Genomic DNA, 27,325 nt, shown 5'->3' on the forward strand with positions numbered 1-27,325 from the left:
TCCGAGTCCGGGTATGACACTTTGCAAGCGTCATAGAGATTCCAAGCTCATAAAGTTTAGCCTCATAATTTCAGCAGAATAACGGTCGGAAGTTCAATGATTAAATTAAAGTCGTGATTAAGTGAACTGATGGAACTCGAAAATCCCATGTTAAAATTGAAAATTTATATTTAAAAAGTACTCAAGTATTCATTGGCGGAAGATAACGCTTTTAATATCAGGCCGTAGCTTCTTGAAGATGCTACAAAACGTTTGCTAGGAGTCTGCTTTATTTCCTCTAATTGCTTAGAAATCTTAGAAAATGTCTAGCTCTTTTTCACAAGTGAAAAAGAGCAATATCCCTATAAAGGATATTGCTTTTAGAACAAAATCGGTACTATCATGAGGGTCATACCCTCAAAAATTCTAAATGAATAAACACAATTGTAATAGTGCTGCAATACAAATTTAAAAATAATTACTTCCTCCTTGATGGTTCTGTAGCTGTCGGAGGGGGAGGTGGACCTCTAGCTTCAAGCTCTTCGAGATAGGACATAATCATTTCAGTTCTCACTTCAGCAACTGGCTCCAGGACATGATACCTTTGTCTATTTCAAAAATGTCGATTATATCTCGTAGGTGTTGCTCGGACTCTTTTACCTAAGTCACTGATTTGTGATTAATCATATTTGATGCCTAAAAAAACACTTTCTTCAAAATCTCATTTTCCTACATCTCATTACTAAGAGCCTCACACGTTTTATTTATCTCATTTCTAGGAGGAGCCCTTGTTGAATTTTGATGAATGAAACAATGTTTAAATCTAAGTTTTTCGTTAAAAAGAAAAAAAAATACAGTTTGTAAAAATTAAAGTTATTGCAGCTGTGATTACTTAGAAGATGCACTTACATTGGGGCCTCCAAATCCCAAATTTATTGGCACCCCTTTTTTGAATTATGAATCAATTTTAGCATTCCCTCCCCCCAAAAAATATCAAGTGTCCGTGCCTGAGTAAGGAAATATTGAATAATTTGAATAAGGGCAAAACCGAAATGCCTATGATTATCATGGAACAGATAGCACATCAATCAAAACACTTAGCTTAATTTATAACACATTACACAACTTATTAACTTATATACTTAACTATATATTTAACTAAAGTAAAACAGTTCAAAATAGGGATGATACCTTTTTATTGACAGTGAAATATAAAATTATTTAACTGGATATTTCGAACACATATACAGTGTTCATCATCAGCAGTAAAACTAAAAGACATGAATAAAAATAAACAGAATTTATACCTAATAAACTAATTACATATAGTTTATTGCTCTTATTTTTTTCAATGCAACAGCCGAGGCAAATCTCCTTGACCTTTTCGGTTCCGGTTCATTAGATTTAACTGACGTATTACGTGGACAGAGGTCGAACAAGTAAATGGTTTACCTATGGGGGCCCCTTTAAGTCCTTTATTAGCAAATTGTTTTGTAGAAAATATTGAAACAATAGCGTTAGATTCATATTTTTTAAAACATAAATTTTGAAGGAGATATATGGATGACATAATTTCAGTATGGAATTATGGGGTGGAGGAATTAAAAAGTTTTTTAGAACATCTTAATTTTGGGGAGGGGATTTAAAATTTACAATAGAATTAGAAGAGGATAATAAACTTCCTTTTCTGGATGTCCTTCTTTTAAAAAATGAAAATAGTCTGGATTTTAAGATTTACAGAAAACCTACTAACAATAACAGATTTTTGTCATTTTCCTCCGGTCATGCCCGCCAAGTAAAAATTGGTTTAATCATATCTTTAACTGACCGCATTTTTAGAATTTGTTCTCCAAAATTCATTGAGGAGGAATTATTATTGCTAAAAGACATTTTAATAAGTAACTATTATCCGGGTTGGTTAGTTGACCAGACTTTTTCGAAAACAAGGAAAAAATTTCTAGAATGTTCTGACGATATTCTGGAAACAACAGAAAAGAAAGATATTTTTTGTTCTCTACCATATGTTCCAGGTTTGAGTGAAAAACTTAAAAGAATTTTACAAAATAATGGCTTAAAGGTAGCTTTAAGAGGTAGTAATACTTTGGCAAGTTTTTTAAATTCTGGAAAGGATCGGACTTCCGTAGAGCAACAAAGTGGGGTTTATAAAATTCCATGTACTTGTGGAAGCTCTTATGTGGGACGTACTAACCAGAATTTAAGAACGAGATTGCTACAACATCATAATTCCATTTCATCGTCTTTAAAGCAAAATACCAAACCTGAAGATTTCACGTCGGCCCTCGCGGAGCATATCTTTAATTTTCCAAATCATTTTATTTTGTTTGAAAATGTTTCTTTGATTTCTAGGGACCAAGGTTTAAAGCAAACTTTCAGGGAAACAATCGAAATTAAAAAAAATTCTATTCAAGAATAATTCCATAAACAGAGATACAGGTGAATTTGGATTGAACTCAATTTATGATAATTTACTGAGGTCAAATAAAGTAAATATCACTTCACCTAAGAGCTATGACCTCTGTCCACGTAATACGTCAGTTAAATCTAATGAACCGGAACCGAAAAGGTCAAGGAGATTTGCCTCGGCTGTTGCATTGAAAAAAATAAGAGCAATAAACTATATGTAATTAGTTTATTAGGTATAAATTCTGTTTATTTTTATTCATGTCTTTTAGTTTTACTGCTGATGATGAACACTGTATATGTGTTCGAAATATCCAGTTAAATAATTTTATATTTCACTGTCAATAAAAAGGTATCATCCCTATTTTGAACTGTTTTACTTTCGTCATGGAAAGGCAGTGTGGTCTTCGAAGTTATCTATATATTTAACTAATAACTTATAATTATTAACTTGTAACACAAAGCTTAATTTAAATTTTTCAACTTTTTAAAATTTTAATTTGAATTACTAAGTATAGCATTATCAGGAAGAACTAGATTAATTCTAGACAAGCTTAATTTAAAATCATCAGTGCTGTATTATCCAAAAAAACAAGAATCAGATTCAATAGGAGCCTTAAATACTCTAAATTACAATTTAGAGTATTGATTACAATTGATTTAAATTTATGAGGTAAATGGTAATAACACAAACCAAATTTTAATAATAAAAAACGATTACATTGTTGAAGTTTAACCAGTTAAATGATTTTAACCATACGAAACTAGATCGTACTGAAACTAGACCCCAGCAAAAAAAAAAAAAAGAGACTGATACTCCAATGTCACGACAAAAAAAAAAAAGAAAAAAAAAAAAAAGAAAAGACATCAAAACCATGGAAAACACACAAAGTTGAAAGCCAAAAGAACCTGCAATATCATTTTCAAGTCTATATTGGCTTGTGTTAACTTGTCGTTCACACATAAGAAGTTATTAGTAAGTTGAACTAATAATAGCCACCCCCCTACCACGTTCTAGCAAAAAAAAAAAAAAAAAAAAAAAAAAAAAAACGTAGTTGCAACAGGGTCACAACAGAGACTTAAAGAATTATAACTATTAACAAAACAGAAACAAAAGAACGTAGCAAATTTTTCGCAAGCCATGGCTTATTGGAGAAAAAGCCAAGAAAGGTAGTCTGAGTGAGAGGAATGTAAAAATGATATCATTTTCACTTGTTGATAGGTACTCTATCATACATCCATCCATCCTAGGGCGGAACTAAGTTAGATAGTGATAGAAATAAGGGATTATCAAGATATATGGGTTGACTCATGACGGACTTGTATGCAAAACGGGGGACTGAATTTGCCTGGACTCACAGGCGAACAAGTGACAAGCCTAATAGGCTTCCCCACTTGAATTCTTAGGCAGGCTATCATGTTTTAGGATTGAATCATGAAAGACAGGTACCCTGGAATCAGAGGCGATAACAGTAAAAAAAACTTACTTGTAAGAGCATTGTGAAGTCTTCCGTGGCTTGCGCCAATTTGTCTTTCATGTATTCATTGAATTCTTTCTCACATTTGCGTTCACTGCTGGAAAATTTCAGATATCATGGATCCTCTTTGATAAGCCTTTTGGCATCTTTCCAATCCGTATTTAAGTCTATTTCAGGAGTCTCGTCCAGCATTTCTCTAAATAATAACAGGTCAGTTAAGCCAGAAAACATTGTCAACCCTTTCGGCACGGTGGCGTAAATTCACAAAATTTAGGGGGAGGGGGACGTGTTTTTTTCAGTATCTAGAAACTAGAAATAAAGACTAGAAACAAGTGTCAAGGTCCTCTTCAATAACTTATAGCCCCCCCCCTTCCGAATACAAAAGTTACTAGGCCAGAAAAGAAAATGATGGCTAAGGTTTGATTTTTATCAAAATTGTTTAATTCTTTTCTGTTTCCAAGACCAGAAATACTAATGCCTCATAATCATAAAATCCGAAATTTAAACGAGAATTTCCCGAAACAATTCAGGTGATCTGGGGAAGGTAAACAGGAAGGGTGTGCGAAAGCAAAGGATGGATGGCCCCCAACCCCCCATTGCAATTCCTGGCTGAAGGGCCAAGAAACGGAGATCAGCACCGCCGGTACGGACTGTAAAGTCTAATGCCGTATCCTTTACCTTTTACCTATTCAGGTGATCATGCGCTATTTCCACTCACTAGGTCGAAATTATAAAAGATTCACAAGAGTCCGAGGTTTAAAGTAGTTAATGTTTACCCCCTGTTATTATAGAGAGTTAACGCTACAAGTTGATTGTAGCATGACTCCAGTAAACGCGATAGTGACGACAACATTGTTGTTGTGCCCCTGATAGTGCTAGGGAAAGGTAAAGCCTATTACTGCAAATTTCAGTCACTAGTGTCCTCTCTAGTTTTGGAAACATTGGACGAAATGAATTCAGTAATTACTATGAAAATCAGGCCGGAGGAAAGTCAATTTTTTTGGTCGGCACGGATCATGGTGCAAGAAAAGATACCTTGAGGGGCAACCTCAAGTGGAAGCAAAACCCCTCGTAACGACAATTTATCAGCAGCTAGCCACCGATAAAAAACACATCGAAATGTAAAAAAAAATTGACGGTATAAAGCCGGTACAACCGGCGCGGTGGCAAACCACCGGTCAGTCTATATTTAGCCTCATGTATTTGCAGTGATTTGTTGATTGTTGTGTAAAAATAAGCTAACGTGCTAAGGAGCTTCGTGAAAGTCTAATAATATTGAGTTTTAACCAGAAAATATGTAAAATTCTATCTATACAATATATAAAATTAATTAAGTTCAATTTTATCTATTAAAGCTACGAGCATGAGAAAATGTTCTTGATTTTCAAAAAAGGAGCGAAAGACCCCAAAAAAGCAAAGTTACCTTAAATTAATATTGCGCCCTCGAATTTAGCATATCAGAGAACCCAACTGTAGAGTCAAGCTCCCATCTGTAAAAATCTGGAGATTTTGTATTGTTTTTTTGCGTGTCTGTTTTTTATTCCAAGAGGTAACCTTTAAGAACCAATGGGTCTAAAAGATTTAGAGAGGGCTCATTCAAACCGATATTAACAGTTCTTGTGTTCTTTTTAAGTGACCAAAGAAAAAAGAGGTACTAGTCCCTCTTACACGCTCTTTTACCCCCAAAGTCATCAGATAAAAATTTTGAGATAGCCATTTTGTTCAGTATAGTTGAAAGATCCAACAACCATGCCTCTGGGGGATGACATGATCCCCCAGCCTCTCGAGAATGGGCCGTAAGTTATAATTATCCCATTGTTTGCAAATTGCAAATTCTCCCATTGTTTGTGCATAGTTTTGTTATGGTGATGTATACAGAGGTTTTAAAGAAGACGGTGATATTTTCTTTAGGGGGAGGGTTTTCCATAGGGATAGTTTTTCTTGGGAAGGAGAGTTTTCGAGGCTGAACTTTCCATGAGAATTTCAAACGGAAGGAGTTTGTCATAACTCCTATAGGAAATTCTTTTACTTGTCTTAATTTCTCTTTGATGACGCGATTTTATATTTGAAGATGTTGCGGGGAAGATTTTTAATGTAGTTTGAATGTCTGGTTTTCTTTCCGTGGGGGGAAGAATTTTCAGCGAGTGAATTTTCTCCAGGGGAGCCTTTCCATTGGGGAATGGTGGTTTTCGAAAAAAATTCTGCAGAGGGAAGGACTTCGGAGTTTTTTTTCAGAGAAAAGTCGGCTAGGAAAAATGTTCCTGGGAAAACTTCCCAGGGGTAATTTTTAGCGAGGATAAAATTGTCTGTAGGAATTTCCCAGGAGGGATTTTAGATGGAATGAACTATCCATGAAGACATTTTTCGCAAGAGAGGTGGAATTTTCCATGGGGGGGGTTTGATTTATCGACATCATTTCAAAAATGATCAGAACTTAAATAAGAACAAGTTTTATCAACTGAAAGTGAGGAGCAATATTAAAACTTAAAGCGAAATAAATAATTTCTTATACGAGGGGGATATAAGGTAATTTTTAACGCGGAATTTTATTTCAGATGCCAGGTGAGGCGTAAAACGCCCAGTCCCGCAGCAAGAAGAAGGTTGTATTTAGAAGGAAAGGGTAATATTTAACGCCGAATTTTATTTCAGATGCCAAGTGAGGCTTAAAACGCCCAGTCCCGCAGCAAGAAGAAGAAGGTTGTATTTAAAAGGAAAAGGTAACTTTTAACGCGAAATTTTATTTCATATGCCAGGTGAGGCTTAAAACGCCCAGTCCCTCAGCAAGAAGAAGGTTGTATTTAGAAAAAAAGGGTAATTTTTAACGCCAAATTTTATTTCAGATGCCAGGTGAGGCTTAAAACGCCCAGTCCCGCAGCAAGAAGAAGAAGGTTCTATTTAAAAGGAAAAGGTAATTCTTATCGGAAAACTGATTTTTAGGTATCAAAACATTGTAATGCACGATTAAAATAAAATTTAAAGACTAGGGTTCTAATGGTTGTGTTATCCAAGGTACACTAGGAAACACCTGCATTTAAAGGATCTCAAATTATAGCCGCAGAAGTTTAAGTTTAGTGTAAAAAAAGGGGGCGAATGAGGGGTGTTAGGCACCTCATACTTATAAGAACTCTGAAAACGACGTTAAAAATAATATAAACTGGATATAAAAAGGTTATTCAAATGGAAATACGTTAAGTACATTAAGTACATTGGAAGTACAATGGAATCTACATTAAAAGTACTAAGTACTGAGCTAGTATTCAAGTAGATGCAAGTGCAGCATATATTCAGCTAGGTGAGACTGTCTACTGATTTAACTTATAGATATTATCAAATAATTACATATTTAATATTTTAAAAAATTAAACTGGAAAATCCTATTGTTTAAAACAACTATAAATTTCTGGTTTCTAATTTTAAATATGTAAAGAGGAATTTCTTCCTTTGTTAAAGAAAAAAAAATAATACATGCACCTTTGCTTAGAGCAATAGAGATATAGTAAAAACAAAAAGCAAATTTAAATCTTTTATTTCAAAAGATACCATTTTATCTTCTGACATAGTACAAAAGAACTATTCAATGTCGGACAGTGCATTAGAAAGCACAATAGAAAGCGGGTGAGGTAAGGCAAATAGGTAAGACATAATTATTTCTCCAATGCTATCCGGCTGATGGAAAGAAGGACAGTAATAAATACACGTCTATTACACAAATATACTGCTTAAGATGTCCATAGTCATAAAAATGGTGGTTTATCTCCCCACCCCCAAAAAACAAGAATTTTAAATATTTACACAATCAAAATGCCAAAAACATTTAATACTTTATGTCCATCATAATTTCATCCATCAACACAGGCATTTTCAAGACAAAGCCCTGTCTCGCTCTTGGGTGAGTCTGGGATACAGTAGGCTAATACAAGTAGCAGCAACCACTTTTTTTTATTATAATTTTTTTTTGCCAGGTTAATGCAAAAGAATGACATAAAAAATGAATTTTTTTTTCTAAGAAAACTGTTTATGCCCGATTAATGCTGAAAAATATAGACAATCGAATTAGAATTTTATCGGATCAAATGACAGAAATTAGCCAATTCTGATTCAGATATAAACAACCATATTGTCGAATCTGGCCTCATAGACCATACTTGTATAAAATCAAAGAGCTGTGAAAAAGGGCAGAATATGTGCATAAATGGCATAAAATGGGCAGAAAACAGATTCTTCCAGAGCCAACCGTGGTTTTATCTATTTTCCCTGTTATTAGCATTAAATTACTATTTAAATTTATCCTGAACGAATATAATATGTAAAAGCACTGCAATTTCACCGAAAAACGCAAGAATTAGAGATTATAAAAAAAAACTTCAATGGAATATTCCGCTAACAGTTATTAACAGCCATTACTGCTTAACCATTTCAACCCAGTTTATTCTTTCATATTGAAATTTGGTTAAAGCATTCCCTCTCCCCCCCCCATTCAAATATTTTATAAAAGGTTTAATAGATCACCATCTTACTCTATTCATATAGTTAACTAATACTTAATTTTATTTTCATAATATTTAATAATTAATTAAATAATATTTAATATTATTGCAAATTCAATAATATTTTCAGCCTCCCTGTCCCCGAAAGGATAATCAATTTGAGAATCTGTTGATAATGACTATTTGATATGTCATTGACTATTTAAACTATTTTCATTGATACATAATCAATATATTTCTTCTTCGTAGTTGCATAGTAAACTGATGTCATTGACTAACTATCTTCATTGATAAAAAAAAGAAAAAAAGGAAAAAGAAAAAAAAAGGAAAAAGAAAAGAAAAGAAAGAAAAATCAAAAAGAAAAGAAACTTCCAACAACCACTTTCAACTGTGATGTGATGTGATAAAAACCCATGATAAAAAATTCTAAATGAATAAACACATTTTTAATAGCACTGCAATACAAATTTAAAAAGAATTACTTCCTCCTTGATGGTTCTGTAGCTGTCGGAGGGGGAGGTGGACCTCTAGCTTCAAGCTCTTCGAGAAAGGACATAATCATTTCAGTTCTCTCTTCAGCAACTGGCTCCAGGACATGATACCTTTTGTCTTTTTTAAGAATGTCGATTATATCTCGTAGGTGTTGCTCGGACTCTTTTACCGAAGTCATTGATTTGTGATTAATTATCTTTGATTCCTAAAAAAAAAACTTTCTTCAAATCTCATTTTCCTACATCTCATTACTAAGAGCCTCACACGTTTTATTTATATCGTTTTTAGGAGGAGCCCTTGTTCAATTTTAAAGAATGAAACAATGTTTAAATCTATGTTTTTCGTAAAAAAAAAAAAAAAAAAAAAAAAAAAAAAAAAAAAAAAAAAAAAAAAAAAAAAAAAAAAAAAAAAAAAAAAAAAAAAAAAAAAAATACAGGTTGTAAAAATTAAAGTTATTGCAGCTGTGATTACTTAGAAGATGCACTTACATTGGGGCCTCCAAATCCCAAATTTATTGGAACCCCTCTTTTGAATTATGAATCAATTTTAGCATTCCCTCCCCCCAAAAAATATCAAGTGTCCGTGCCTGAGTAAGGATGAATAATTTGAATAAGGGCAAAACCGAAATGCCTATGATTATCATGGAACAGCTAGCACATCAATCAAAACGCTTAGCTTAATTTATAACACATTACACAACTTATTAATTTATATACTTAACTAAATATTTAACTAATAACTTATACTTATTAACTTATAACACAAAGCTTAATTTAAATTTTTCAACTTTTTATAATTTTACAATTGATTTAAATTTATGAGGTAAATGGTAATAACACAAACCAAAATTTAATAATAAAAAACGATTACATTGTTGAAGTTTAACCAGTTAAATGATTTTAACCATATGAAACTAGGTCGTACTGAAACTAGAACCCAGCAAAAAAAAAAAAAAAAAAAAAAAAAAAAAAAAAAAAAAAAAAAAAAAAAAAAAAAAAAAAAAAAAAAAAAAAAAAAAAGAGAGAGAGAGAGAGACTGATATTCCAATATCAGGACAAAAAAAAAAACGATATGAAAACCATGGAAAACACACAAAGTTGAAAGCCAAAGGAATCTGCAATATCATTTTCAAGTCTGTATTGGCTTGTGTTAACTTGTCGTTCACACATAAGAAGTTATTAGTAAGTTGAACTAATAATAGCCACCCCCCTACCACGTTCTAGTAAAAAAAAAAAAAAATAAAATAAAATAAACGTAGTTGCAACAGGGTCACAATAGAGACTTAAAGAATTATAACTATTAACAAAACAGAAACAAAAAAGTAGCAAATTTTTCGCAAGCCATGGCTAATTGGAGAAAAAGCCAAGAAAGATAGTCTGAGTGAGAGGAATGTAAAAATGATATCATTTTCATTTGTTGATAGGTACTCTATCATACATCCATCCATCCTAGGGCAGAACTAAGGTAGATAGTGGTAGAACTAAGGGATTATCAAGATATTTGGGTTGACTCATGACGGACTTGTATGCAAAACGGGGGACTGAATTTGCCTGGACTCACAGGCGAACAAGTGACAAGCCTAATAGGCTTCCCCACTTGAATTCTTAGGCAGGCTAATCAAAATTTTCTAATTCTCTTCTGTTTCCAAGACCAGAAATACTAATGCCTAAAAATTTACAACCGTAGACAATGGATTATCGTGTTCTAAATTAAATTACACAGACAAAGAACTGCTTCTACTAATATTAAACAAAAAAAAACAACATTTTTTTTACCTGAAAGTAAAGAGCGACATTAAAACTTAGTCGCTCTAAAAGTTTGACTCTTTGTCACAGCTGTACTTTTTAAAACAATAAACAACTTTACCGTAAAGAGCGAGGCGTCGAGGAAGGGACAGCTTCTTTCGTATACGAAATGATTCCTGTTCTATTTTAAGTTTTAATGTTGCTCCTTGCTTTCAGTTAAAACATAACTTTTATTTGTTTTATAAAAAAGAGAAGGAGACTTGTCATCATTTCAAGCTGGTTTTATAAACTCCTATAGATTTGTGTCCGCAAAAAAACTTACTGCTAAGATAAACCGAAATAATAATTCCTAAATCATAATTCCTGAGTCAGCGCAAAAACACAATTACGGCAAATTTTTCTTACGAGACAATTTTTTTTTTGACATGTCGTTTAGCTTCTGGTAACCTCCGGTACCAAAAATTCAAGCGTGTCTGGGCCCTGCGAATGAAAAGTTTTGCTAATTTCAAATATAGACAGAAAGATAATTTTTTGTTTTTCTTAGAAAAGGAGGTAGGAGGAACTGTTTTGCATTAAAGCAGCATAAAACACACATTTGAATTAACAAAAGATTAAAAACCTTTTCATTCTTTCCGCTAAAAAAAATGACCCAAAAAGTTTCAAGATTGGTGATATATCGCATTTTATAACGGCATTACCAAGACGAATTTTAGTAAAGCTCGTAGATAAAAAAAAAATATCAATTAACCCCTTAAACAGCTCTCTATAAAGAGAGCTATGATGTGATGAGAGATTTAAATTGTAAAGAGAGATAGTAGGATCTGTAAAGATAGATGTGACGGCATTACCAAGACGAATTTTGGAAATACTTGTAGATGAAAAAAAAATCAATTAACCCCTTAAACAGCTCTCTATGATGCTCCAGTGAAAAAAGGGGGACAAAACTCTGCTTCCCACGCAGAAAAGTGTTTTTCCTCTTAGTTCAAGCAGGGGGGCTGTAATTCTAAATAATTTGTAATTCTCAATTACTGTACTTCTCAATAAAATAATTTTTTTTGTGCAATAACTTTATTAAAAAATATTAATCAAAACAACAGTTATAATACTTGAATCAGCTTTAACTGCTCAACCAGCTTCAATCAATACAATCTCAGTACAATCTTAATATACTCAGTACAATACAATAGTCAATCATACAATCTTGATAAGCTATGCAGAGAGACCAGCAATGTTTTTGTCAATAAATGTACATAGCATTTCTTTCCACGCTCCGGAAGCTGAAAGGCAGCTTTCACATTTTGTTCTTTGATGGCAAAGAAGTGAAGCAGACCTTTTGCCGACGATGAACTCCTTAAAGGTTATAAAACCTTTAGAATCCTGATCATAGGCTCTAAATATTTGCATAAGGCAAGGGTTATTGCCATGTATTTTCAAGTAAGAAGCCAAATCTTGAAGTCTAATAACCCCATCCTTTTTATTTGCAATCTTGGCGAAGCTATCTAGGTCTGCCTCCAGGTCTTTTCTATCAAATCTATATTTGGATCTTAAGTTGGCCACTCCTATCAAGCCCGATTCACTTGGCAATTCCAATTTGGTTGCTTTCGTCATAAGTTGACAATCTTCAAAGGAATAATCGACAATGGGTACTTCAAGGCATTTGGCCATTTCAGAGCGTACATTAGAGGCAAACATTTTCGGTTCTCTTTTCTCTTCATCTGACGGAACATATGGAGGTAAAAATTCGATTTCAGCATAAGTAACAAACTGGGTCATAGTGTAGAATACAGTCTTCCATGCTTCAGGTCCATCCCAAGTCCAAGTTGGAGTGTCAAGCCTATTAGGATACCTAATGCACACAGGTTGTACAGCAACTCCAGGATAAAATGCACCAGGCTTGAAAGTGATTAGAGATTTCCCGTTTGAACAGGTTCCCTCAGGAAATATCAAAGTCTGTTGCCAGGAATCCTCAGATGTTGCTCGACGCACCATCTCTTGAATCGTTTTTAATCGAGAATTGGGATCTTCTCTATCCACATATATTGGCTGAGTAAAATTGACCAATTTTCCAAAAAACGGCAATTTCTTCACTTCTTCTTTTGCAACAATGGAAGGTGACCCTAGGAAGAAAACTACAAGCGAATCATAAACCGACGAATGTGGTGCCAGTACCAGAATGGGTGCTTCTCTTGCCATCGCTTGTCTCCCTTTTACTCTTACTCTGAAACCAGAACAATAAAAGAGCCCAACCATTATTTTAGATACAATGGCTCGCAGCGTTCGTCTCCATCCTTGCATAGGCTTTGATTTTAGTTCTTCCTCAGTTGTACCCAAAAGCCCAATAGAAGCAATCGAATAAGATGTAACTAGGCAAGTGGCAACACCAATCACTCTCAGAGGAAGAAGGACAATAGACGAGATACACATCTTCATTTTATCAATGATAGAAAGATTTATTCTATGTCTAAAGGGGTTTGTTTGAAGTTTGACCTGACCTACATCACATTTGCTTCCGTTAACAGTACTGCATGAGGCTGCGGTCTTCAAAAAAGATTTTACGCTCTTGCAAATAGAGGCTGCACTCTTGCAAACAGGACCCAGATTTTTCCAGCATTTTTTCTCTTCGGGTTCTTCTTTACGTGTGTAACTATGGTCTTCGTTCTTTTCTATTTCGACAACAGTTGGATTTGGTTCACTCTCCTTGTTGCCTTCAGAGCTCTGTGCTTCTTCACCTTCTATTGAACATTCAGCTGTTTTGCATTCCATGTATTTTTTAATAGCCCAACAAGCTGATATTCCAGCAACTGAGACTGGAATCCCAATCACAATGGTTTTAAAAATGAACATGTTTTAAGTAAGAGATACTTTATTCAAATGATTGAGAATGTTGGTTCAGTTTTCCTTATATTAAGAAAATGACGTCATGGTGTCCAAGTGTTATGATGTTTATAGAAAACATGACGTCATGTTGTATAAACTGCATTGACGCTTTTATAATTTGGAAAAGATTCCCAATAAATATGACGTCACACAAACAGTGTTGATATAGTGCGTGCAAAAGAAGAAATAAGATTTACGATGTCAAAATATACTCGGGATATATTTTATCGAAAAAGACGAGCTTTTTTATTTTATTTTTTTTATTTGCTCTCCAACTGAAGTAAATTGGAATCAAAATTGACTCTTTAGTCAATGAGCTTTTTCATCATTAAATGCAGGTGTTCAGAAGTACAGTCAGTTACTAGTTAACAAGAATCATCTTCAAGAACCATACGTGAAAAAGGCTCTTATCCAACAAAAGGAGTGCTCTGTAGTGACTAAAAAAAACAAAAAAAAACACATTTGTGCTTGTAATTTTTGGCAATTGTAACTTTTAAAATGGGTGCTGACTTATATTTCTGGCTCCTAAAAGGAATTTCGTTTTGGTGAAAATTGGCCTATTAACAACTTTTTTTTTGCTAAATGTCGTTAATGTAATCATATACACATATAATGTAATCAACAAACTATGAGCTCCGCAAGAACCAGTTACAGTGCACACACTGGACTGCCGACAGGAAATGGCATGCGGAAAACCATAATACTCCTCCCAGGAAGACAAAAAATTGAAAAGAAATGAAAAATTTCGGGTTATTTGAAAAAATTGGATGTTTTCTTTGCACAAAAACAAACGGATTTTCTATGATGGCTGATGTAATTGAAATTGTCTCAATAATACCTCGTTTTTTCTAATTTTTCCTCTCCCTTCAGCCCCCCAGATGGTCGAATCGGGGAAAAGGACTTTATCAAGTCAATTTGTGCAGGTCCCTGACACGCCTACCAATTTTCATCGTCCTAACATGTCCAGAAACATCGAACTCACCAAAGCACTGGACCACTCTATCCTCCCCAAAGAGGACGGATCCAGTCCGGTTGCGTCAATCACGTATCTACGACATTTGCTTATTCTATCCACCAAGTTTCATCCCGATCTCTCCACTCTAGTCGTTTTCCAAGATTTCTGGTTTCCCCCTCCAACCCCCCCTAATAACAAAACAAATAAAAACAAGAGCCAAGAGCTCATATGGTATGAATTCTAAAAAAATTTATAAGAACCAATAGACTGATTTAAAAGGAAAATCTGAGGCTTAATGCCGGTCAGGATTTTAAATAAGAGCTCCGAATCACGATGTCCTTCTAAATATCAAAATTAATTAAGATCCAATCACCCACTCGTGGGTGATTGGTTAATAGCAAGTACCATAAAAAAAAAACAAAAAAAATTAATTACTAAAAAAAAAATCCGAAAACGTCAGCTCCACATGTTTTGTTGTTGTTTTTATGGCATTAACCATGTGACATATAGCAATCGAAAATTCTGTTGGTCTGTCTGTCTGTCGGTCCCGGTTTTGCTACTTTAGGCACTTCCAGGTAAGTTAGAACGATGAAATTTGGCAGGCGTATCAGAGACCGGACCAGACTAAATTGGAAATAGTCGTTTTCCCAATTTGACCATCTGGGGGGAGTGGGGGGCCGGTTAATTCGAAAAAAAAAGAAAAAATGAATTATTCTTAACTTACGAACGGTTGATCAGATCTTAATAAAATTTGATATTTGGAAGGATATCGCGTCTCAAAGCTCTTATTTTAAATCTCGACCGGATCTGGTGACTTTGGGGGAGTTGGGAGGGGGAAACCTAAAATCTTGGAAAAAACTTAGAGTGGAGTGATCGAGATGAAACTTGGTGGGAAAAATAAGCACAAGTCCTAGTTACATCATTGACATAACCGGAACGGATCTGCTCTCTTTGGGGTAGTTGGAGGGGAGGGTTAATTCTGAAAAATTAGAAAAAATGAGGGATTTTTAACTTAGGAACGGGTGATCGGATCTCAATGAAAATTGATATTTAGAGGATATCGTGTCTCAAAGCTTTTTTTAAAAATCTCGACCGGATCTGGTGACATTGGGGGGGGAGTATGGGGGGATTAAAATCATGGAAAACACTTAGAGTGGAGGGATCGGGATGAAACTTGGTGGGAAAACAAGAAGAAGTCTTAGATACGTGATTGACATAATCGGAACGAATCCGCTCTATTTGGGGGAGTTGGGGGAGGGGGTTAATTCAGAGTTTACAGAAATGGCGCAACAGTAACTGGTTGAATAGAGGAACATTGAGGGTCTACCCGCCCTTTTTTAGGAATGGGTCTAAGGTCAGCAATACAAAATGTAGATGGAACCTTGCACTGAGTGAAAATCATTTGCATTAAAAGTGTGATATGCTGGACAAGAAGAGAGCCATCATGCTTTAGATGCATAGCACTAACATAATTACTACCATTAAATGATTCCTGCTCCAGTTCATAAATAGCTTTTTCAACAGACTTATTAGTAAAGACAAAATGGGCGTGCTGGGAAGCAGCCGACATTACTTTGAGCTTCGCTTCGTAAAGTTGCTCAAGCTCAGAATCCGGTGAAGAAAATTCGGATCCATAGTACGAATACAATTCATCATCTGAAATATCAGAGGCATAAGCAGAAGAAGCATCGACCGCGTTTGTGAAACCATTCTGAAAAGATAATTCCGGTCTAACACTGGCCTAGCAGAATTACTATTTATGAGGTTTTTTCCTATCAACTGCGAGAGCTTTTGAAAACATTCTTTTTGTCGGATGACCACAATCTTTCCATAACGAAAACCAAATTTTTGCATGGTGGCAAGAGGAAATAAGTTCAGGATTTGAAGACCAACCGGGAACAATACCCTTACAAACTCTACAAAGAGGAACTGCTTGATCTTCCGCAAAACGAAGGGCATGACAAATTTCCGCAGAATAAACATCCAAACATAGCTGCATTTCAATGTTAAGAAACTGAAGAGATTTATGTAAAAGGTGCAAGGGAATACGGATCTTATCCAGAAGAAAATCTGACAAAAGTATAAATAATTCCGAATTAGTTTTTGGCCAATCGCTAACAAATTGAGAGACTCGGATATTACAATGGATGGGATGAGGAGCCAACTTTTCAATTAGAAAGAAGAAGCTATTGGAAGATTGTCTGAAAGCTGGAATTCGCACAGGACTTCTACCCGGTTAATAACAAGAACAGAGGAAACTGCAACATGATCCAGGTTTGATGTATGGGAGGATGTGTGCATATAAGTAAAAAAAGATTCTTTATCAACATTACGAAAAAAAAAATCACCAAAAAGACCTTTAATCAGACTAGTTCTCATAGATAGTTTGTAGCCTACTTCACTTAAATTGCAATTAAAATCCCCTACAATCGTACGCTGAAGCCATAAACACTTTATTTTTTTCTTAACAAAATCCTAATTTTTCACACGACAGGGCAAACAGACACTCAGATTCATCATTGTTGTAATTTGTTGGTAAATAAAAATTTATAAAAAGACAACTCTCAACTCGAATGGCTAAATGATGATCACTTGCTTGAAACAGACTAGACCTAAGTGACGACAACACCAAAATCCCTAAGCCTCTGGAGGGCCTTCCTCTGGTATTAAATCTTTTTGCAGGAATGCAGTAAGACGTTGCACCATCTAATCTCATTAGATTAGTACTATGCTTTGTCAAAAATTCTCATCTATACATATTACATCTTACTTCACAAGAAGCATGGTTAGCACTGGTAGTTTAATCGCGAAAGAACCACTTACATTCCAAGATAGGAAATTTATCATATGAGTCATTGGCTCGCGGTTTTGCGGTTTGTAGGGCAGTTAATGCTATAGCAAATATAGCCTGGAGCTTTACAACTTACACAAAAAGGACCGTTCTTACACGGGAATTCAGAATTTGACTTATAATCACTAGCTCCGCACTTGGGGTTTGTGCACTTGGGGTTGTACTGTTGGGGTTTGTTATAGTGTTTGTGCAGTTTGCTGCAAGGTGGTCAGTCACATAGCAGTTAAAGCATTGATGAGGCAAAAACAAACTCCTGGGTGGGAAGCCGCTCATAACCGAATTTCAACAACTCTTGAAGGAACTGATCTAAGTCTTTTTATGATCTGGAATACACTTTGAATGTGCGTGATGCACCACAACTAGGTGTTTAGATGCATTTCGGGATTAAGTCCTTCAGTGACGAGTCAACCAGTTCATCCAGTACTTGTTTAACAACAGCAATTAAAACAGGCTTTTTAAGTGTAACATTTAAAGTGGGCTCAGAACACTTTGCCTTTCAACAATTAGACTAGCGGTTTCCTTAAACGAAGCGACAAGCTTCCATTCATTCTTACCACAGCGTAACTCAGATACAGTGCTGCCACTGCTAGGACAAAGGCTTCTATAAATGCTTGGCGCTCAGTTGGGCCTTTTAGCTCTTTTGGAGGGTTTTTTAGTATTATGGCATGCGAGGGCTCGGGCATTGAGTCAGAGCTTTGGGGCAAGACCAATGACTGGTCTGAGAGGCTAGTTGGGACTTCACATGGACTAGGAATCACAAATTTCTGTATTTTTACGTTTTGCTTGGCAGCAACAACTAAGGTTTTATACATGTTAAAAATATTATCTTCGTCTTTAGAGTGAGTCACCATTTGCGTTGCAACACTTGGTTTGGCATAGAGAACTTTTTTTCCTTGGATGATGGTATTGCGATCAAAGTAAGCAACGCCTACCTTTTGAACTAACTTTTGCTCAACTCCATCAATTAGAGATCGGCTTAAAAAGTTTAAAACAGGATTCACAATTAATTTGTCTTCCATTTCACACTGTTCAATTGTTTATTCAAATAATCCTGCCTCACTTGTTTTTCTCTCTCTCCTTTCTTTCTTTCCCTTCTCTCTTTACATTCAATTTAAGTCCTCAGACCATCAAGTATGTGAAAGTGAAAAACAGTCGGACTAGTTTATATATTGACACCTTGACAAACATTCACACAAGTTTTAATTAAAACTGATCTTTTGCCAAATATTGCGAGATCAAGGAAGTGGAATTAAAATTCATACCTCACATTATCAAGTATGTGAAAATGGAATATAATTCGACTAGTTTAGATGTTGACACCTTGAAAACTAGTTCAGTACTAATATATATATATATATATATATATATATATATATATATATATATATATATATATATATATATATATATATATATATATATATATATATATATATATATATATATATATATATATATATATATATATTTATGTGTGTGTGTGTTTTAACTTCACTGCTAATATAACTAATATAAAGCCTTTAAAGTGTGTTTAGAGAATTTGAGAACCTGCCCCTCAAAGTAAAAAGAGCTAAGAAATCTTTGGGATCTAAAGCAATGGTTCCATGCCAGCGGTGTAGATATCTCTAAGAGTAGATGGTAAAAGACAAAGTATCCCTGACATCCCAAGGACCTTATCCTTGCACACATCTGCTAAAGGCATGTAAATTACAAACAGATAAGAGACAGAAAAAGTATGGGCTGTCTTATTGCAGATATACTCTGGACTCCACCTCCTAGGGAAAGTTGGAAAATACTGTCTAAAAATTTACTTTTTTTGCTCTCACCCCCTCCCTGGAAAAATTTTCTAATCCCTGTCCTGAGGGTCATACCCTCAAAAATTCTAAATGAATAAACACAATTGTAATAGTACTGCAATACAAATTTAAAAATAATTACTTCCTCCTTGATGGTTCTGTAGCTGTCGGAGGGGGAGGTGGACCTCTAGCTTCAAGGTCTTCGAGATAGGACATAATCATTTCAGTTCTCTCTTCAGCAACTGGCTCCAGGACATGATACCTTTGTCTTTTTCAAAAATGTCGATTATATCTCGTAGGTGTTGCTCGGACTCTTTTACCGAAGTCATTGATTTGTGATTAATCATCTTTGATTCCTAACAAAAAAACTTTCTTCAAAATCTCATTTTCCTACATCTCATTACTAAGAGCCTCACACGTTTTATTTATCTCATTTCTAGGAGGAGCCCTTGTTGAATTTTGATGAATGAAACAATGTTTAAATCTATGTTTTTCGTTAAAAAGAAAAAAAATACAGTTTGTAAAAATTAAAGTTATTGCAGCTGTGATTACTTAGAAGATGCACTTACATTGGGGCCTCCAACTCCCAAATTTATTGGCACCCCTTTTTTGAATTATGAAACAATTTTAGCATTCCTTCCCCCCAAAAATATCAAGTGTCCGTGCCTGAGTAAGGAAATATTGAATAATTTGAATAAGGGCAAAACCGAAATGCCTATGATTATCATGGAACAGCTAGCACATCAATCAAAACACTTAGCTTAATTTATAACACATTACACAACTTATTAACTTATATACTTAACTATATATTTAACTAATAACTTATAATTATTAACTTGTAACACAAAGCTTAATTTAAATTTTTCAACTTTTTAAAATTTTAATTTGAATTACTAAGTATAGCATTATCAGGAAGAACTAGAATAATTCTAGACAAGCTTAATTTAAAATCATCAGTGCTGTTTTATCCAGAAAAACAAGAATCAGATTCAATAGGAGCCTTAAATACTCTAAATTACAATTTAGAGTATTGATTACAATTGATTTAAATTTATGAGGTAAATGGTAGTAACACAAACCAAATTTTAATAATAAAAAACGATTACATTGTTGAAGTTTAACCAGTTAAATGATTTTAACCATATGAAACTAGATCGTACTGAAACTAGACCCCAGCAAAAAAAAAGAGACTGATACTCCAATGTCACGACAAAAAAAAAAAAAAAAAAAAAAAAAAAAAAAAAAAAAAAAAAAAAAAAAGAAAAGACATGAAAACCATGGAAAACACACAAAGTTGAAAGCCAAAAGAATCTGCAATATCATTTTCAAGTCTATATTGGCTTGTTTTAGCTTGTCGTTCACACATAAGAAGTTATTAGTAAGTTGAACTAATAATAGCCACCCCCCTACCACGTTCTAGCGAAAAAAAAAAAAAAAAAAAAAAAAAAAAAAAAAAAAAAAAAAAAAAAACGTAGTTGCAACAGGGTCACAACAGAGACTTAAAGAATTATAACTATTAACAAAACAGAAACAAAAAAACGTAGCAAATTTTTCGCAAGCCATGGCTTATTGGAGAAAAAGCCTAGAAAGGTAGTCTGAGTGAGAGGAATGTAAAAATGATATCATTTTCACTTGTTGATAGGTACTCTATCATACATCCATCCATCCTAGGGCGGAACTAAGTTAGATAGTGATAGAAATTAGGGATTATCAAGATATTACAAGCCTAATAGGCTTCCCCATTTGAATTCTTAGGCAGGCTATCATGTTTTAGGATTGAATCATGAACGACAGGTACCCTGGAATCAGAGGCGACAACAGTAAAAAAAACTTACCTGTAAGAGCATTTTGAAGTCTTCCGTGGCTTGCGCCAATTTGTCTTTCATGTATTCATTGAATTCTTTCTCACATTTGCGTTCACTGCTGGAAAATTTCAGATATCGCGGATCCTCTTTGAAAAGCCTCTTGGCATCTTTCCAATCCGTATTCAAGTCTATTTCAGGAGTCTCGTCCAGCATTTCTCTAAATAATAACAGGTCAGTTAAGCCAGAAAACATTGTCAACCCTTTCGGCACGGTGGCGTAAATTCACAAAATTTAGGGGGAGGGGGACGTGTTTTTTTTCAGTATCTAGAAACTAGAAATAAAGACTAGAAACAAGTGTCAAGGTCCTCTTCAATAACTTATAGCCCCCCCCTCCTTCCGAATACAAAAGTTACTAGGCCAGAAAAGAAAATGATGGCTAAGGTTTGATTTTTATCAAAATTGTTTAATTCTTTTCTGTTTCCAAGACCAGAAATACTAATGCCTCATAATCATAAAATCCAAAATTTAAACGAGAATTTCCCGAAACCATTCAGGTGATCTGGGGAAGGTAAACAGGAAGGGTGTGCGAAAGCACAGGATGGATGGCCCCCAACCCCCCATTGCACTTTCTGGCTGAAGGGCCAAGAAACGGAGATCAGCACCGCCGGTACGGACTGTAAAGTCTAATGCCGTATCCTTTACCTTTTACCTATTCAGGTGATCATGCGCTATTTCCACTCACTAGGTCAAAATTATAAAAGATTCACAAGAGTCCGAGGGTTAAAGTAGTTAATGTTTACCCCCTGTTATTATAGAGAGTTAACGCTACAAGTTGATTGTAGCATGACTCCAGTAAACGCGATAGTGATGACAACATTATTGTTGTGCCCCTGATAGTGCTAGGGAAAGGTAAAGCCTATTACTGCAAATTTCAGTCACTAATGTCCTCTCTAGTTTTGGAAACATTGGACGAAATGAATTCAGTAATTACTATGAAAATCAGGCCGGAGGAAAGTCAATTTTTTTGGTCGGCACGGATCATGGTGCAAGAAAAGATACCTTGAGGGGCAACCTCAAGTGGAAGCAACCCCCTCGTAACGACAATTTATAAGCAGCTAGCCACCGATAAAAAACACATCGAAATGTACAAAAAAATTGACGGTATAAAGCCGGTACCATCGGTGCGGTGGCACACCACCGGTCAGTCTATATTTAGCCTCATGTATTTGCAGTGCTTTGTTGATTGTTGTGTAAAAATAAGCTAACGTGCTAAGGAGCTTCGTGAAAGTCTAATAATATTGAGTTTTAACCAGAAAATATGTAAAATTCTATATATATATAATATATAAAATTCAGTAAGTAAAATTTTATCTATTAAAGCTACGAGCATGAGAAAATGTTCGTGATTTTCAAAAAAGGAGGGAAAGACCCCAAAAAAGCAAAGTTACCTTAAATTAATATTGCGCCCTCGGATTTAGCATATCAGAGAACCCAACTGTAGAGTCAAGCTCCCATCTGTAAAAATCTGGAGATTTTGTATTGTTTTTTTGCGTGTCTGTTTTATTTCCAAGAGGTAACCTTTAAGAACCAATGGGTCTAAAAGATTTAGAGAGGGCTCATTCAAACCGATATTAAAAGTTCTTGTGTTCTTTTTAGGTGACCAAAGAAAAAAGAGGTACTAGTCCCTCTTACACGCTCTTTTACCCCCAAAGTCATCAGATAAAAATTTTGAGATAGCCATTTTGTTCAGTATAGTTGAAAGATCCAACAACCATGCCTCTGGGGGATGACATGATCCCCCAGCCTCTCGAGAATGGGCCGTAAGTTATAATTATCCCATTGTTTGCAAATTGCAAATTCTCCCATTGTTTGCGCATAGTTTTGTTATGGTGATGTATACAGAAGTTTTAAAGAAGACGGTGATATTTTCTTTAGGGGGAGGGTTTTCCATGGTGATAGTTTTTCTTGGGAAGGAGAGTTTTCGAGGCTGAACTTTCCATGAGAATTTCAAACGGAAGGAGTTTGTCATAACTCCTATAGGAAATTCTTTTACTTGTCTTAATTTCTCTTTGATGACGCGATTTTATATTTGAAGATGTTGCGGGGAAAATTTTTAATGTAGTTTGAATGTCTGGTTTTCTTTCCGTGGGGGGAAGAATTTTCAGCGAGTGAATTTTCTCCAGGGGAGCCTTTCCATTGGGGAATGGTGGTTTTCGAAAAAAATTCTGCAGAGGGAAGGACTTCTGAGTTTTTTTTCAGAGAAAAGTCGGCTAGGAAAAATGTTCCTGGGAAAACTTCCAAGGGGTAATTTTTAGCGAGGATAAAATTGTCTGTAGGAATTTCCCAGGAGGGATTTTAGATGGAATGAACTATCCATGAAGAAATTTTTCGCAAGCGAGGTGGAATTTTCCATGGGGGAGGGGTTTGATTTATCGACATTATTTCAAAAATGATCAGAACTTAAATAAGAACAAGTTTTATCAACTGAAAGTAAGGAGCAATATTAAAACTTAAAGCGAAATTAATAATTTCTTATACGAGGGGGATATAAGGTAATTTTTAACGCGGAATTTTATTTCAGATGCCAGGTGAGGCGTAAAACGCCCAGTCCCGCAGCAAGAAGAAGAAGTTTTATCGGAAAACTGATTTTTAGGTATCAAAACATTGTAATGCACGATTAAAATAAAATTTAAAGACTAGGGTTCTAATGGTTGTGTTATCCAAGGTACACTAGGAAACACCTGCATCTAAAGGATCTCAAATTATAGCCGCAGAAGTTTAAGTTTAGTGTAAAAAAAAGGGGGCGAATGAGGGGTGTTAGGTACCTCATACTTATAAGAACTCTGAAAACGACGTTAAAAATAATACAAACTGGATATAAAAAGGTTATTGAAATGGAAGTACGTTAAGTACATTAAGTACATTGGAAGAACAATGGAATCTACATTAAAAGTACTAAGTACTGAGCTAGTATTCAAGTAGATGCAAGTGCAGCATATATTCAGCTAGGTGAGACTGTCTACTGATTTAACTTATAGATATTCTCAAATAATTACATATTTAACATTTAAAAAAAATTAAACTGGAAAATCCTATTGTTTAAAACAACTATAAATTTCTGGTTTCTAATTCTAATATGTAAAGAGGAATTTCTTCCTTTTTTAAAGAAAAAAATAATACATGCACCTTTGCTTAGAGCAATAGAGATATAGTAAAAACAAAAAGCAAATTTAAATCTTTTGTTTCAAAAGATACCATTTTATCTTCTGACATAGTACAAAAGAACTATTCAATGTCGGACAGTGCATTAGAAAGCACAATAGAAAGCGGGTGAGGTAAGGCAAATAGGTAAGACATAATTATTTCTCCAATGCTATCCAGCTGATGGAAAGAAGGACAGTAATAAATACACGTCTATTACACAAATATACTGCTTAAGATGTCCATAGTCATAAAAATGGTGGTTTATCTCCCCATCCCCCAAAAAACAAGAATTTTAAATATTTACACAATCAAAATTCCAAAACCATTTAATACTTTATGTCCATCATAATTTCATCCATCAACACAGGCATTTTCAAGACAAAGCCCTGTCTCGCTCTTGGGTGAGTCAGGGATACAGTAGGCTAATACAAGTAGCAGCAACCATTTTTTTTTATTATAATTTTTTTTTGCCAGGTTAATGCAAAAGAATGACATAAAAAATGAATTTTTTTTTCTAAGAAAAATGTTTATGCCCGATTAATGCTGAAAAATATAGACAATTGAATTAGAATTTTATCAGATCAAATGACAGAAATTAGCCAATTCTGATTCAGATATAAACAGCCATTTTGTCGAATCTGGCCTCATAAACCATACTTGTATAAAAACAACGAGCTATGAAAAAGGGCAGAATATGTGCATAAATGGCATAAAATGGGCAGAAAACAGATTCTTCCAGAGCCAACCGTGGTTTTATCTATTTTCCCTGTTACTAGCATTAAATTACTATTTAAATTTATCCTGGACGAATATAATATATAAAAGCACTGCAATTTCACCGAAAAAACGCAAGAATTAAAGATTATCAAAAAAAAACCTCAACGGAATATTCCGCTAACAGTTATTAACAGCCATTACTGCTTAAGCATTTCAACCCAGTTTAGTCTTTCATATTGAAATTTGGTTATAACATTCCCTCTCCCCCCCCCATTCAAATGTTTTATAAAAGGTTTAATAGATCACCATCTTACTCTATTCACATAGTTCAATAATATTTAATATTATTTTCATAATATTTAATAATTAATTAATAATATTTAATATTATCGCAAATTCAATAATATTTTCAGCCTCCCTGTCCCTGAAAGGAAAATCAATTTGAGAATCTGTTGACAATGACTGTCCTGATCTGTTGATGATCATGTCCTGATCAATGACTGATCTGTTGACAATCCTGAACGAATATAATATGTAAAAGCACTGCAATTTCGCCGAAAAACGCAAGAATTAAAGATTATCAAAAAAAAACCTCAACGGAATATTCCGCTAACAGTTATTAACAGCCATTACTGCTTAAACATTTCAACCCAGATTATTCTTTCATATTGAAATTTGGTTATAACATTCCCTCTCCCCCTCCCATTCAAATGTTTTATAAAAGGTTTAATAGATCACCATCTTACTCTATTCACATAGTTCAATAATATTTAATATTATTTTCACAATATTTAATAATTAATTAAATAGTATTTAATATTATTGCAAATTCAATTATATTTTCAGCCTCCCTGTCCCTGAAAGGATAATCAATTTGAGAATCTGTTGACAATGACTATTTGACTACTTAAATATATGTTTGACTATTTGATATGTCATTGACTATTTAAACTATTTTCATTGATACATAATCAATATATTTCTTCTTCGTAGTTGCATTGTAAACTGATGTCATTGACTAACTATCTTCATTGATAAAAAAAAGAAAAAAATAAGGAAAAAGAAAAAAAAGGAAAAGGAAAAAGAAAAGAAAAGAAAGAAAAATCAAAAAGAAAAGAAACTTCCAACAACCACGTTCAACTGTGATGTGATGTGATAAAAACCCATGATAAAAAATTCTAAATGAATAAACACAATTGTAATAGTACTGCAATACAAATTTAAAAAGAATTACTTCCTCCTTGATGGTTCTGTAGCTGTCGGAGGGGGAGGCAGACCTCTAGCTTCAAGCTCTTCGAGATAGGACATAATCATTTCAGTTCTCTCTTCAGCAACTGGCTCCAGGACATGATACCTTTTGTCTTTTTTAAGAATGTCGATTATATCTCGTAGGTGTTGCTCGGACTCTTTTATCGAAGTCATTGATTTGTGATTAATCATCTTTGATTCCTAAAAAAATACTTTCTTCAAATCTCATTTTCCTACATCTCATTACTAAGAGCCTCACACGTTTTATTTATATCGTTTTTAGGAGGAGCCCTTGTTGAATTTTGAAGAATGAAACAATGATTAAATCTATGTTTTTCGTAAAAAAAAAATAATAATAAAAAAAAATACAGGTTGTAAAAATTAAAGTTATTGCAGCTGTGATTACTTAGAAGATGCACTTACATTGGGGCCTCCAAATCCCAAATTCATTGGCACCCCTTTTTTGAATTATGAAACAATTTTAGCATTCCCTCCCCCCAAATATATCAAGTGTCCGTGCCTGAGTAAGGAAATATTGAATAATTTGAATAAGGGCAAAACCGAAATGCCTATGATTATCATGGAACAGCTAGCACATCAATCAAAACGCTTAGATTAATTTATAACACATTACACAACTTATTAACTTATATACTTAACTAAATATTTAACTAATAACTTATACTTATTAAATTATAACACAAAGCTTAATTTAAATTTTTCAACTATTTAAAATTTTACAATTGATTTGTTTAAAATTTTATAAAACAAGAATCAGATTCAATAGGAGCCTTAAATACTCTAAATTACAATTTAGGGTATTGATTACAATTGATTTAAATTTATGAGGTAAATGGTAATAACACAAACCAAATTTTAATAATAAAAAACGATTACATTGTTGAAGTTTAACCAGTTAAATGATTTTAACCATATGAAACTAGATCGTACTGAAACTAGACCCCAGCAAAAAAAAAAAAAAAAAAAAAAAAAAAAAAAAAAAAGAGAGAGAGATGATATTCCAATGTCAGGACAAAAAAAAAAAAAGTAGTTGCAACAGGGTCACAACAGAGACTTAAAGAATTATAACTATTAACAAAACAGAAACAAAAAAAAGTAGCAAATTTTTCGCAAGCCATGGCTAATTGGAGAAAAAGCCAAGAAAGATAGTCTGAATGAGAGGAATGAAAAAATGATATCATTTTCACTTGTTGATAGGTACTATATTATACATCCATCCATCCTAGGGCGGAACTAAGGTAGATAA

The 27,325-nt window shown here is 34.1% G+C and overlaps 1 protein-coding gene across 2 annotated transcripts in view; it reads right to left on the reverse strand.

Moving 5' to 3' along the window:
- Positions 1–27,325, reverse strand: part of LOC136035660 (transcription elongation regulator 1-like) — a 64,458-nt gene that overhangs the window by 23,221 nt on the left and 13,912 nt on the right. For both annotated transcript variants that reach the window (XM_065717570.1, XM_065717571.1), the window contains exons 3-7: positions 26,045–26,259; positions 20,920–21,106; positions 8,848–9,062; positions 3,888–4,074; positions 462–675 (exon numbers count right to left, since the gene is read on the reverse strand). In XM_065717570.1, coding sequence (XP_065573642.1) covers positions 3,993–4,074; positions 8,848–9,062; positions 20,920–21,106; positions 26,045–26,259 — 699 coding nt within the window. In that variant the 3' untranslated portion in view covers positions 462–675; positions 3,888–3,992. The remainder of the gene's footprint in view (positions 1–461; positions 676–3,887; positions 4,075–8,847; positions 9,063–20,919; positions 21,107–26,044; positions 26,260–27,325) is intronic.

Source organism: Artemia franciscana, chromosome 14 (assembly GCF_032884065.1).
Source record: "Artemia franciscana chromosome 14, ASM3288406v1, whole genome shotgun sequence".
Lineage (NCBI taxonomy): Eukaryota > Metazoa > Arthropoda > Branchiopoda > Anostraca > Artemiidae > Artemia > Artemia franciscana.